This window comes from Sciurus carolinensis, chromosome 3, assembly GCF_902686445.1.
Source record: "Sciurus carolinensis chromosome 3, mSciCar1.2, whole genome shotgun sequence".
Taxonomy (NCBI): domain Eukaryota; kingdom Metazoa; phylum Chordata; class Mammalia; order Rodentia; family Sciuridae; genus Sciurus; species Sciurus carolinensis.
This window is the reverse complement of record NC_062215.1, coordinates 46,252,863-46,266,025: the sequence shown is the minus strand read 5'-3', so window position 1 is coordinate 46,266,025 and position 13,163 is coordinate 46,252,863. Positions and strand designations below refer to the sequence as shown.

General features: G+C 37.5%; 1 protein-coding gene across 2 annotated transcripts in view; it reads left to right on the top strand.

Moving 5' to 3' along the window:
* The first annotated feature begins 7,375 nt into the window (after nucleotides 1-7,375).
* The window catches only part of LOC124981013 (protoheme IX farnesyltransferase, mitochondrial), a 129,753-nt gene continuing 123,965 nt past the window's right edge, over nucleotides 7,376-13,163 (top strand). The window contains exons 1-3 of one of the 2 annotated variants that reach the window (XM_047547169.1): nucleotides 7,376-7,527; nucleotides 11,376-11,509; nucleotides 12,579-12,760. In XM_047547169.1, coding sequence (XP_047403125.1) covers nucleotides 11,457-11,509; nucleotides 12,579-12,760 — 235 coding nt within the window. In that variant the 5' untranslated portion in view covers nucleotides 7,376-7,527; nucleotides 11,376-11,456. Of the gene's footprint in view, nucleotides 7,528-11,375; nucleotides 11,510-12,438; nucleotides 12,761-13,163 lie in introns of both variants that reach the window. The other variant, XM_047547168.1, reaches the window with a different exon arrangement.

Sequence of the window (13,163 nt, the reverse complement as noted above, 5' to 3'; positions counted from 1 at the left end):
ATGGAGTGCTAGCCAGAGTTCATTTTCAGTCGGTGTCCTTCTTTGAGCTCCTGTCAGTTCTGGGATTTCAAACACCCATTCATGGATGAGATCTTATCTATGGAAAAAGTTCTTTAATACTCTGGGGCAAACTGATATTAAATAAGGATAGTTTTTCATGAAGCTAAATTATCCAATTTAAATAGCTATCAGATTATATCCTTTTAATAATTTTTGGCATTAAAGCATTCTTTTAAGAAATGATTACAACATTAGATGGTACTTTAATTTGCTTTAAACACCCTTATAATGTTAAAAGTTGGCAATCCTATGCTGGTTACAGAATTATTTTTGAAATTTTTTCTGGTCTATATAATCCCCAACCCCATAAACCACTGGAATGTATCTTCAAATAGTTTTTCAATTAGTGGAATATTTTCTGAGCCCTTTCATTTCTGAGAATGCCTGCCCATCCCTCTAAAAAACAAATTGCTGGTTGTAATGGTCTTAGCTCATAACCCACTACCCAAGGTGGGAAAAAAGGAAGAAAAACAACCTGGGGAATCATTTGGCACCTAATGGTTGAAAAGAAAATGTCAGAGACCAACCCAAAGTTTTTTTCTAAATTCTTACTGAATAACTGAAAGATATTTTTCCTACTTACTACACTTTCATCCTTTCTCAAGGCATTATACCCATCTCCTCTAAGCCCATGCTACTGACAGAACATGTGGTGGCTGATGACCAATAGGCCCAATTCTAACATTTTGTAAGTTCAGATCTTGTTTCTATCTTTATTAGCCACTGTATCTTTGGCCAGATATGAGTTGAATCATCTCCCCAAAACGTATGTTGAAGTTGTAAAGCCAAGTACCCGTGAATGTGATCTTGGTTGGAAACAGGATGTTTGTGGATATAATCAAATAAAGATAAGGTTATAAGGAGTGTATAATCCAATATGTTTGACATTTTGTTTATATTTTTTACAGTGTTGGGGATAGAACCAAGGGCCTTGTGAATGTTAGGCAAGCACACTGCCCCTGAGTTACATTCCTCAGCTTCCAAACTTTTGGAAGAATAAATGAGCAAGGAATGCCTGGGGACTTTCAGAAAATGGAAGAGGAAAGTAAGGATCCTTCTGTAGAGGCTGCTGAGGGAGAACATGTCTATCTCCCTTAATAATAAGATAATAATATACATGCCATTTTAAGTCACTGTTTGCTGTACTTCATTACAGCAGACCTAGGGAACCAAGACAAAAAAATTCTCAAGCACTTTGAACTTTGATTACCTATAAAATTACTATAAAACTTAATAGTTATAATTTTTTAAAAAAAGTTGTAAGATTGTTGTGAAGGTCAAATATGAGTAAATAGAAGATATGTAGATTTGCACATTTTAATACAAAAAATAGGCTATTATCCTCATCATCACTGCTACCACTTCTATCACTTTCCTTGGATAGCTCTCTCCTTCTTGTAATTTTTATATAAAGTTTGTATGATGTGTACAAAACAATAGTCATCTTTCTTAACTATGGATTATTAGGCCTAGCACCAAAGATTTTGATTCTGTAGGTCTTGGATATGCCTCTGGAGTGGTATTGTTTGAAGGTATCCAGATATAGACTCTCATTAAGTACTGAAAGTACAATGTAATTTAAGTGGTAGACCTGGTATTAGTATCCCTGTTCTATACCTATGGCAACTGGATCAAAGGAAAGTGAACCAAGTGAGAAAAAAATCAAGTAATTTTTGAATCTGAACTTCAACTTCACTGATTTGATGAAATGAGAAATTCTATACTAGCATGAAAAGATGATGAGGAATTCATAATACACAAAATAAGAAAAATGGTAAGGTAGAAAGATCAAAGCACATTTTAGAATCGAGACATTTAAATTCTAGATGTGGTACTTTTTAGCTATGTGAACTTGGGGAAATTATTCAAACTTCTAAGGTCTCAAGCTTATCTGAAAATGGAAAGAGGAGATATTGGGGTTCTTCTAAAGTGAATGAGTTGTCATGATAAAGTACTATTGTTAGTACAGGAAGTGCCAGGTGAATGGTGTATTTTTGCAATTATACATTGACAATTTAAAAAAATCAACACCATCTTCTGTTGTTGATTTGCATTAAAGGTACAAACATAGGAAGAAGGTCCATAGATGAGAACTGATTTCAGAAGTGATGTTCATGCTTTCCTGGTTTAATGATTATTGTTCAAAATATAATTTACCTGATTATTACTTTGCCTTTAGCAAATCTTGTAGTTTGGAATTCTCTATTTTTATAGTATTCAAAGATCACTTACAAGAATACATACGAACTGTTTTTTAAAAGTTCCTCATGAACAACAGAAAACATTTAATAAAAATATGCACCTAAACTTTAAAAGAGTTCCTCACGGCTAATAGAAAATTTGTCTGTAACTGTGGGTTATAATTTTTTCCAATTGGTAGTATTTAAAATTTTTCCATATGCTTCTCTAGGCTTCAAGATATTGAGAGAGAACAAAAGAATGCCTTCCTGATGTGGGAAACTGGACATTCTGACATCACGAAGGGAATTGTACACAGAGTAAATAGGAAGAATCTAAAACAGGAACAAATCTACACAAAATGGCTTTTATTTTTGAGTTAAAGAACTGTGGATTTATGTCATGTTAGTATTCTAAAATACAGCTGCATACATTCATGACAATTAGCCATCATATTTAAATTTGTTTTATTTCTGTTAAACATGATATCCTTTTCTGGATAGCTGACTTAATTCCAGTTGTTTTTCTGTGTTACTTGCTGAACAAGCTTTGATGTCAGGTTTCTCAACTCCCTGTGTCATTCACGAAATGTATCATCCAGGATGCAATGATAGGGACACCAAATAGTAGCTTATTCATCACAATATGCTGTAGTGATACACCTGCAGACATATGTTCCTGACTTGGTGCAATGGCTCAGCAATTTCCTAAAGAAACTACGCTGTTTTTTCCACTTTGTCTTCCTCAGCATATTTTTTGTCTTCATGCTTGTTACTGCATAGTTCCAAGAAGGCTGTCTCAGCTCCAAGAATTGCATTCTCAGCCTTGCTTCCTGAGAAAGGAGGAGGAAAGGCAGAGAGAGTACCTACCTTCACATGTCCACTTCTTTCAATGATAAACAAAACTATTGCCTAAAACCTCTTTGGCAGGCTTTTCCTTTTCTCTCTCAAGACAGAATGGGGTAACATAACCATCCCTGCTGTAAGAACTCTGGGAAAGTGTGTAGGCAGGTAAAATTAGAATGAGATTGCACTTATTGACCTAAAGCAGTCATGATTCATCTCCCAGAAACAGGTATTTTGCTTCCCTTAACAAAATCAAGTCTGTTTATTGAAAAGGCAGAAAACCATAGCACTGACTAGAACTTGCTAGAGTGCATTTTCTTGCTGCCTTTTCTTTTTCTGTATTCTGAACTGCACTTCTCACTTTTGGCATCTCAAAACTCATGTATGGAATTGAGCCCTGGAGAGTAAAGATGGAAAAGAGCAGCTGGAGGAGACAGCTGAGGTGTAATGCCTGAAGTGATCTTGGACTAGGATACTATCCTGATGTTATCAGTCACTTCCAAGTAACTATTAAGAGATCTGAGGAACTGATTTATATTACTCAAATTCGCAGGAGGCTGACTGCAAACTCTAATCTGTACATTTAGAGTGGAACATCTATTCAAAGAACTCATATTAATTATCTGCCTTGCCTCCAAGTCTTCCCTCTGATGTTGTACTTGGACCTAGGAGTGTGCAAACCATTGTGTTGCAGCCTCACTGTCTGGCAATGCCAATAAGGGCAGTGATACTGCAATATGAGGACAGGGGCAAGGGACTTGTTCCACCTGTTTTCCATCTGCCTGCAATTCCTGTGAGCACTATTCTAATACTACTTTGCTCTCTACCAGCAGTAAGCCTTGCTTATAGCTTTTCCAGCAGTTATAGAATCAACATGATTCGCTCTCATTATTATCCTTGTTCTTAACTTTTTCTTATTAATACTTCTCTCTGGGAAAGAGGGACATCTTTATCCTAGAGAAAATTAATTAGAGTCTGGTGAACAATTGTGATGAATAATGAGGACAAGGGGAGTTGGGTGATCTTTAAGAATTATTTCTATGAAATGACTGCTGTTCTCCACATCAGATTTTGTGTGGTCCCCTCATTCCTAAATAGCACAGGAGGTACACACGAAGCCATTTTAAAAGGCTATGAGTCACACACATTAACTCATTTAACTTTGCTGTTAATCTATACTTACACTAATGGTATACTGGTGTGGTTTAATGGTGCTTCAAGTGACAGAAAACCCAAATTAACTCTGTATTAGTTAGAAATTATTTCTTCTTCATCTAATTACTCCAGGGCTGATATGGCAGTTTCATAAGTGGTTGTTATCCAGCCTCTGCCTATCTTGTTGCTCTGCTGGACATCCTCATAGTTCAAGATGTTGTTCAAAATCTAGCCACCTCATCTGCATGCCAGCCAGAATGGAAGGACTTGCTCTTTCCTGTTAAGGACGCATAGAAGTAAAAACAGGTATCCCTTTGCTCAAAATTAGTAAAATCAGGTTGCAAGATAGGCTGAGGAATCTTTATTCTGGACAGACTTGTCATGTCTTCTAATCTGCATAAGGGATGAGTTATTGGTAGAGGATAAGCAGGCTGTTCAACAGAATTGTTACCCAGCTTTTCCTGACTTTACCCTTTGATTTTGTTTTTGTTTTTATAAGAATAGCATTAATGGGAGTTCATATTCTATACAATTCACCTATTGAAAGTGCACAACTCAACATTTTTAGTACATTCAGAGTTATATAACCACCACACCATCAATTTAAGAACATTTTCATCCTTCTCCTTAGCAATCATTCCTCTTTTCCCTCTACTCTTTCTTTTGGCCCTAGACAATCATTAATCTGTCTTTATGAATTTGATTATTCTGGACATTCCATACAAATGGAACCCCTCTAATATGTGGTCTTTTGTGACTGGTTTCTTTCACTTAGTATAATGTTTTCATGGTTCACTAATTTTGTAGCATGTATTAATATTTTACTTTCACTTTAATAACAGGCCACCATATGGATATATCACATTTTATGTATGAAGGCAGAATTAGCTGATGGACACTTGCATTGTGTCCACTTTGGGGATATCATGAATAATGCTATGAATATCTGTACACAAATTTTTGTGTGGATACATGTTTTCACTCCTCCTGGGCACATTCCTGGGTCAAGAATTGCTGGTCACATGGTTGCTCTATGTTTAACTTATTGAGGAGCAGCTAAATTGTTTCCCCAAGTGGTTACATCATTTTATATTCCAATCAGCAATATATGAGAGTTCCAATTCCTGCATGTACTCACCAACACTTGTTATTTTTTTGACTTTTTGGTTATAGTCATCCTACTGTTGTAAAGTGGTATCAGTAGGTTCTTACGTTTTATAACATGAAATCTAACAAATATGAGATGGGGAAAATGTGGACCTGTATGTTTACAGTCACAATTCCATTGCTTGGAGTGAATCACTTACCCTTTCTCAACCTCAGTTTCTTCTATGAAAAAGTCAAGCTATATGGATGTCTGAGGTCTATCTCTAAAGGTCTTATTAATCTAGGATGACTGAAGGGCAGACTTATCTACAGCATTTTCTAAAAAAAAATTGTCCAGGAAATGTAGGTCTAATTAAGCAAGACAGTTGCAAACCCAAAAGTCCGGTTCCTCTTAGAATAAGCAAAAATTATCATTATGAACCTATTTCAATCCTCCAGATTGCTTGTACACAGCTGGGCATGATGGCATATGCTTATAATCCTGGCTGCCTGGGAGGTTGAGGCAGAAGGATTGCAAGTTCAAGGACAGCCTCAGCAACTCGGTGAGAACGTTTCAAGATTAAATGCAGCTTAGTGGTAGAACACTTTTGGGTTCAATCCCCAGTACAAAAAAAAAAAAAATGTGCATTTTGTTTTATGTGTATATGTGCATCTATACAGGTATACATATGTATATACCTACACACATACATATAGTATTTCACAAAACAGTCTGTGTTCAAAATGTTGAAAAACAATGGGTTGAACAAAATTGTGGTAGACTTACTTATTCAAAATCCACTATTCAAATCTTGCTTAGTTTAACATTAATTTAATCCAGGATAGCTACAGGTCTAAGTTCACAGTGTTGAAATGTGATCAGCTTAATCTAATCAAGGCAATCCCATTCTCTGCTTTGTCCACTTTCCTTGTATGTGGGAACAATCTTACTGTTCCTTCCACTGAGTAGCAAGTTTAAATCTCTGACACTTTCCCTAACCCAATAGAAATGTTACCTCAATTTTGATTTCTACAGCACTTTCTACATTACCCTGACTCCCATAAATAACAAACTTTCCTCTCACTATGGGAACAGTGTATGCTCCTATAGAATCAAGGTCTTATTTTTTTTCAGTGTCCCCAGTGCCTAGCAATGTTAGCTGAGGTGACCCAAAATAGTTATCATCTCATCATTGAAAACAAATAGAAATTGCCATTATAAGACTCAGTTACCTATTTCTCTCTTGTTTTACAAGAGCTGAATTTTCTTCAATGTTCTTTTACTTATGAAACCCCAACATGAGAAATCAATAGGGGGACTGGGGTTATTGCAAAATTTGCTCTAGCAATCAATACTTTTGATAATAATTTATTACTGCCTATAAGCAGTAGGAGCCTGACTATCCGCTTGAGAGACACTGTTTATTCTCTCGAACACCTTGTAAGTATGTATACTATTAGTATCCACGTTGTACAGGTAGATATGAATAACCGAGGTTCAGGGAATTTACTTGACTTCTTCAAACACGGTCACCAGGCCTCACTCCGGAGCTCAAACTCTTAACCACGACATGCATCTTCTTCATCCGGAGGTATTCTGATGATTCAGTTCCCTTAGTGTGAACCTCGAGTTAATCCAGGCTCATATCTGACAGAGAATGTGGGACAGCTGTCTGGAACTCATCAGACAGGAAGGTGGAGGCGTCGCCACAAGAACATTTCCTCGCCGCGCCTGGCTCCCCAGGAAGTGTCCTAACCCTAAGTTTAAACTGCCTTCGAGGAGGCCGCGGCCAAGTTGTGCCCATCGCACCTGGTCACGGCGGGACAGCATCGGGCTACAGTATGTCTGTCAAATTCCGGGAACTGGAGGAATGGGGCCGCTGCCCGTCCACGACTTTTTCGTCAGGAAGACTCAGTCGCACAGTACTTCTGGCGTTTCCCGAAGGTCCCTCAGGCACACGACCCTTCACCCTGCTGGTCTGCTGGTTCAGCCTAGATCACCCAGCAGCTACAAGGCTTTCAGCGCAGAGCCCGCCCGCCGGAAGTGACGAAACGGAAGTCTCTGCTCACACAGGGGGAGGGCAAACAAGATGGCGGCGCCCAGCACCCGGTGAGGAGAGAGGGCACGGCGATCCCGGGGAGCGGCCAGATTCGTGCGTTATGGCCGCATCCCCTCATACTTTCTCCTCACGCCTCCTGACAGGTACTGTACCCCACCTTGGGAAAATTCTCCTTTTTTTTTTTTTTTTTTTGGCCACGTGCGAGGCTGTGGTTCCGGCCGGCTGCAACCTTGGGAGCCCTTGGTTAAGTCGGCTGGTTAACTGCAAGAGGAAGTGACCTTGGGAATAGCCTAGCATGAAGAGGTCACGGACCTATGAACCTGTTGTTGCTGTGGCCCCAGGGGCCCACACCTTCTCCTCCATCCCACTCTCCCTGATGTGAAGACATAGTTAAATCTCAGGGTTCCACAAGACTCTTAGCTTATCAGAGCTTCAGCTACTAGCTGCAGGCTTGCAATGACAAGGAAAGCACTTTGCTCCCACTCAGAAACCTTGTTGCAATTTAAAGGGTCATGGTGATAACTGCGGACAGCAGGCCATAATCCCCCACTAGACTTTTGGGTTTCTATCCTCAGCGTGTCCCTCATGGAATCCTCCACCTTGAAGGACCTATGACAAATGAATGATGAAGCTTCAGTGCATTTTCCTAACTCTTGGCTAGTTCTCATCTCAAATGTCACCTTTTCAAAGAGGCCTAGCCTAACCATCCTCTGCTCCTCCTTTCTCACATCATCCTATTTATTTCATTATGGTTAACACAGCCCATAATTGCTTATATATAAACCGATTTATTGTTTATCTCAACTAGGATATGAACTTCGTAAGATAGATGGAGACAGTGTCGATCTAGTTTGCTAAGTACTCAGAATAGTGTCTTGTACTCTCAGTAATCTTTTGTGAATGAATGACATTTTCCAGATGGAGAGATTAAAGAGAAGGTTGAGAATGTTTTGCCCTCAGTAATTTAGGATGATAACAAATGACTGTGTGGAGTGTGACCTGTGGTCCATATTAGAGACCAGATGCTTGAAGCCAGATGACTGGTCACAAGAAATTTTTCAGGCTTTACCTAGCACACACAAACTGCAATGTTTTGTGACTCAGTGAAATTCCTTTCTTCCTTCTTTTTCATAATGTTATTTTATGGGTCTCTTCTGATTTGTGTGATTCTGGGCAAATCATTTGACTTCTCTGGAATTAAGTTTGCTTAGTTTATAAAATGAAGTTATTAAACTAGATGATCTTAAAGATTGCTTCTGGCTCATAAAGTGGGGACAGAATAGAAGGGTGTGCAGATGAAAGAAAGTCTGCCAGGGTTTAATTTTTGAAAGCTGGGGGATAAGTATTGGGTGGAGGTGTGGGGGTGCTCATTGAACTCTTGCGCTTTTACATATGACTGCAGTTTTCCATAATGAAAAGTTTTGCATTTTTTAAGAACTGTGTTTCTTTTTAAAATCTTACCTTTATTACCTTCTACGACCCCTGATTGTGAATGTTCTTTATTTTAACTTAGGTAGTGATTCTTGGAAGTCTCATCCCTGCTTAGTACTTGAGTTATCCCCTCCGCATGGGGGCTTCTCTCAATCAGGGGTGGAATTGTAGAATAGGAAAGGCAGAAAAACAGCTACTCTGTAATTCCACTTAACTGCCTAGAACTTCCTTCCCCTGCCCCAGTCCAGTGAATGGACTGCATACTGCCCACACAGTTTGTTGCCAGATCATTCTTTGCAATGGTGGTGCTGGTAGTATAGAAGGAATTAATAGCTTACTTTCTGAAACTGAAATGTATCACCAGTAAATCTAATAATAAGTGGTGTCTGTAACTTACTGTCATCCACTTGGAGTATCCACTAAGAGAGCTTGATGAGAAGAGGTAGCAGAGAAGGGAAACTAGAACTGTTTTAGGTACCTAGTAATCTAGTGGTTATGTCTGATTTTGCTTATAAAAGTTCAGAGTATTTTGTAGCCATTAAATAAATGTTAGGGTCTTTTAGCTGTTGTCTCCTTATCTGATTTTAATAGCTCTACATATATGATTCAGCACTGATAGTAAATAGTGGTTATGGTCACATGTTTCCAGCCCTGTGTATTTTAAAACCTACTTTATCTTACCGTAGGGCTGAAATATTTATTTTATAGGCACTGATTCATAGAAATGTGACACGTTTTGCCTAAAGAAATTGTTTTCATTATTTATAAATGTAGTTTCCTAGCTTTTTTTTCCTATTATTACCATTCTGTAAAAATCTCACCTTGACCGACTTAATATTGAAAGATATTTTTCAAAGGTGGTTCCAAACACATATTCCTGTGTATAGAAAATATGCATAACATAGTTAACTACAGTTTGAGAAAATGATTTTAGTGAGTGACTTATCTCTAGTCTAAGATAATTGCCATGTGTTTCAAGGGTAGTGTTAGTTCTCCTTCCCACAATACAGGAAGGCCACGTGGACCATGGAATCATTGCAGAGAGTAATTGCAAGCAAGGAAACAACATAAAGTTGAACAATAGTATGTGGTGTGTTTAGTGGAAGATCATGAGACAACAACATTGCTTTGGTGAGTTGTGTGTACAGATTCAGGTGAGTAATAGGTATTCTGAGCTTTAGGAAGAAAACTTAGTTTTATGAAACATGGAGAGGAAAGGAAATTACTGAAGACTGAATGACTGGCCTGACTCCTGCTACCATTACTGTGGTCCAAATGTGAGGTTATAATGATCTGTATCAGTAGGAGTGAAGAGAAGTGGGCAGATTTTACCTATATTTCAGAGTTGACTGGACTTGATGACTGTTAGATGATAAAGGAAGAGTTCAAGGTGATCCTGAAGTCTTAAATAGGTAATGGTTTTCTCTGCAGTACAGAATAGAGTAAAAAGGGTGAGAATTAAGTACTCCTAGAGATATATTGTTACCCATCCATGTGGAGAAACCAAGAGCAGTTGCATATAGACCTAATGACTCTAGAAATGGGTTGAAAATTAACAATTACCCATTTGCTCAGGGACAGTTTTTATTGTTCAGAACAGTGGGAACACAACTGCCTTAAAGTGACAGACCCAAAAAGAGGAGTACACCTAGGAAACTAAGAAGCAGAAAGCAGAGAACCAAGAACCTTTGGTGTCATGGAAGCCATTGGAGGAGAGACTTAAAGAGAAAAACTTTAGTGTCGTACACATTGTTAAAGACTTCAATAGAAGGAGGCCTAAGCCAGAAGCATCAAATTTGTTGATTTGAGAGGAGATGCAGTAGAATGATTAAAATCCAAATTTAGACATAACAGGAATAGTTTATTTCTGACTCCATAGAGTCCTATTTTATCGAGAATTATTTCTTCCTGTGGGTTGTCTTACTCTACATGACCAAAATATTAACCTGAAATATATGTTTGAACTTAATGTCATTTTTTTGAGAAAAATCGTGTTATTTTTTACTTTTTTTAAAAAACTGTCTGAATTGCTTGTTTTATATATATATATATATATATTGGTGGGGTACTGGAGATTGAACTGGGGTTCACTCAACCACTGAGCTGTATCTCCAGTCCTTTTTGGTATTTTGTTTAGAGACAGGGTCTCATGAGTTGCTTAGCACCTCACTGTTTGCTGAGGCTGGCTCTGAATTCAGGATCCTCCTGCCTCAGCCTCCTGAGTTGCTGGGATTATAGGCATGTGCCACCATGCCCAGCTGTTGTTTTATATTTTTAAAAAGATCTATAGTGTGGTCATTTTAGCATTTAATATAATAAAAGCATAATGATCTGGAAGTGAAAAATTTCCCAAGTTTTGAAGAATTATGCTGACTTAAACCACAAGAAGGGTCAATAAATTGCACTTATTCACATCCCTGGATTAGATGATTTCAGAGCTCTGACCTGTCATACAGTGAGCACTTACTTTGGCTGGCTTTGCTTCTGGGCAGGTGTAGTCATCATTTGGTGAGAAGTTTTAATCATGCTAGCATTTCTTCCTCTTCTTTTTCTGTTTTAGGTTGGGTAGGAGGATGTGTCTGGTATCTGGAAAGAAGAGCTGTACAGGAATCCCCTCACAAGTTTATGCACCTTTTCAGGAATGTCAATAAGCAGTGGATTACATTTCAGCACTTTAACTTTCTCAAACGCATGGTATGTTTCTCACTCTATTGCTTTCTGCCCATACTTTTCTCTGTATGAGGGAATTTCAGAAATTCCTATTGTAAGAAACGTTTTGGAAGTACTGTTTGAAAAAGACTTTTATTTAGTGTCCTCTTAAGTTTATCCAGAACCTTAATCTCTTGTTTTGATTATTCTTAACTGAAACCAGAATAACTCTGGCATTTGATGTTAAAAGTATGAACTTGAACTTATTGATTAAGTTTGAAGAAAGATTGAAAACTTCTGGCATATTTCGACTAGGCAAAATTAGGAAAAGCTGAACTATCTATCTTTTAAAATTCTTTGAAGTTTTGTAAATATGTAAGTAGCACAGAAATGATTGTTTTAACAGCATGGCCCTCTTATTTTCTTAAATTAGCAGTGCATTTGAAAGTCTTTTTTATGAAATGCATTTCTGAATAGACTCAAATAAATTGAGTTTTTGTAATTTGATGGGCATTTTATGACAGGCATTGATAATATATCTCAATTCTCTTGTATTCAAATATATAATGCCTTTTTTTATATAAACAGAACTCTCAATTCCTTCATCAGCTATAGGTCGTATCTAAGGCTATTTGTAATTTCAAGTCATTCTGACATAATGAAAAAGGAATTTAACTATTTACCTGCACAGGTGGTTCCTCACTCAGGGCTACTTATATCTGGTTATCAACTCTTGGTTTTGTCAATTTCAGAACCTTAGGGTCCTCATGTGTAATTTAAAGAGAGAGATCAATAATAATTCATCATCTTTAGCAACTTCTAAGAAAATTAAATGAAATAAACTATGGAGTACCTCACAAATATAGGAACTACTGATGGAAGATGCTAGTAAATAATCATTTAAAATTATTATAGACGTTAGTTTTAGAGTAACATGAATTAGTTTGTTTGTTTGTTTGTTCGTTTTGGCTTAGTATGTGACACAACTGAATAGAAGCCTCAACCAGCAAGTAAAACCTAAGCCAGAACCAGTGGCATCTCCTTTCCTTGAAAAAACATCTTCTGGTCAAGCCAAAGCAGAACTATATGAGATGAGATCTCTTTCACCCCCCAGCCTACCTTTATCCAGAAATCCAAGTGAAAAGCAACTAATAGGACTAGAGTCTGCCTCCATCGTTGAAAGCCCAGCAGATGTGGGGAAAGAGACAAAAGAAGAAAAGCAGTGGAAAGAGATGAAACTGCATATGGATGATTTACCAGGAATTTTGGCTCGTCTCTCCAAGATCAAACTCACAGGTACTTGGTTTTTCTGATGTAGATATGTACTTTCAACTTTACTTTTAGTTAAGTAAAGAGCTAATTTATTTACTGCTCCCAAATATCTTGAAACTATAAATCCTTTATTAGTATTTTTCTTCTCTTCATTTTTATTAGAATTCAGAATCAAATTTTTTGAATTGTTTACACAATTATAGATAGTATCACACCATAACTATTGTACAAAAATTAATCTTTCATTTGTAATTAAAATAGAATGTTTACCTGCTTTTTCCTACCTTTAGTCTCTTTATACCTACCATACTTTTAAAATGCAGTATTTGAGTTCAAGAGTAAAAAGAATTGAGTTGCTTGACTTGGTGTGAAACCACAATGACTACCTTCTCCCAGATCACCTCTATGTTTTGCTTCTTGCAGTACC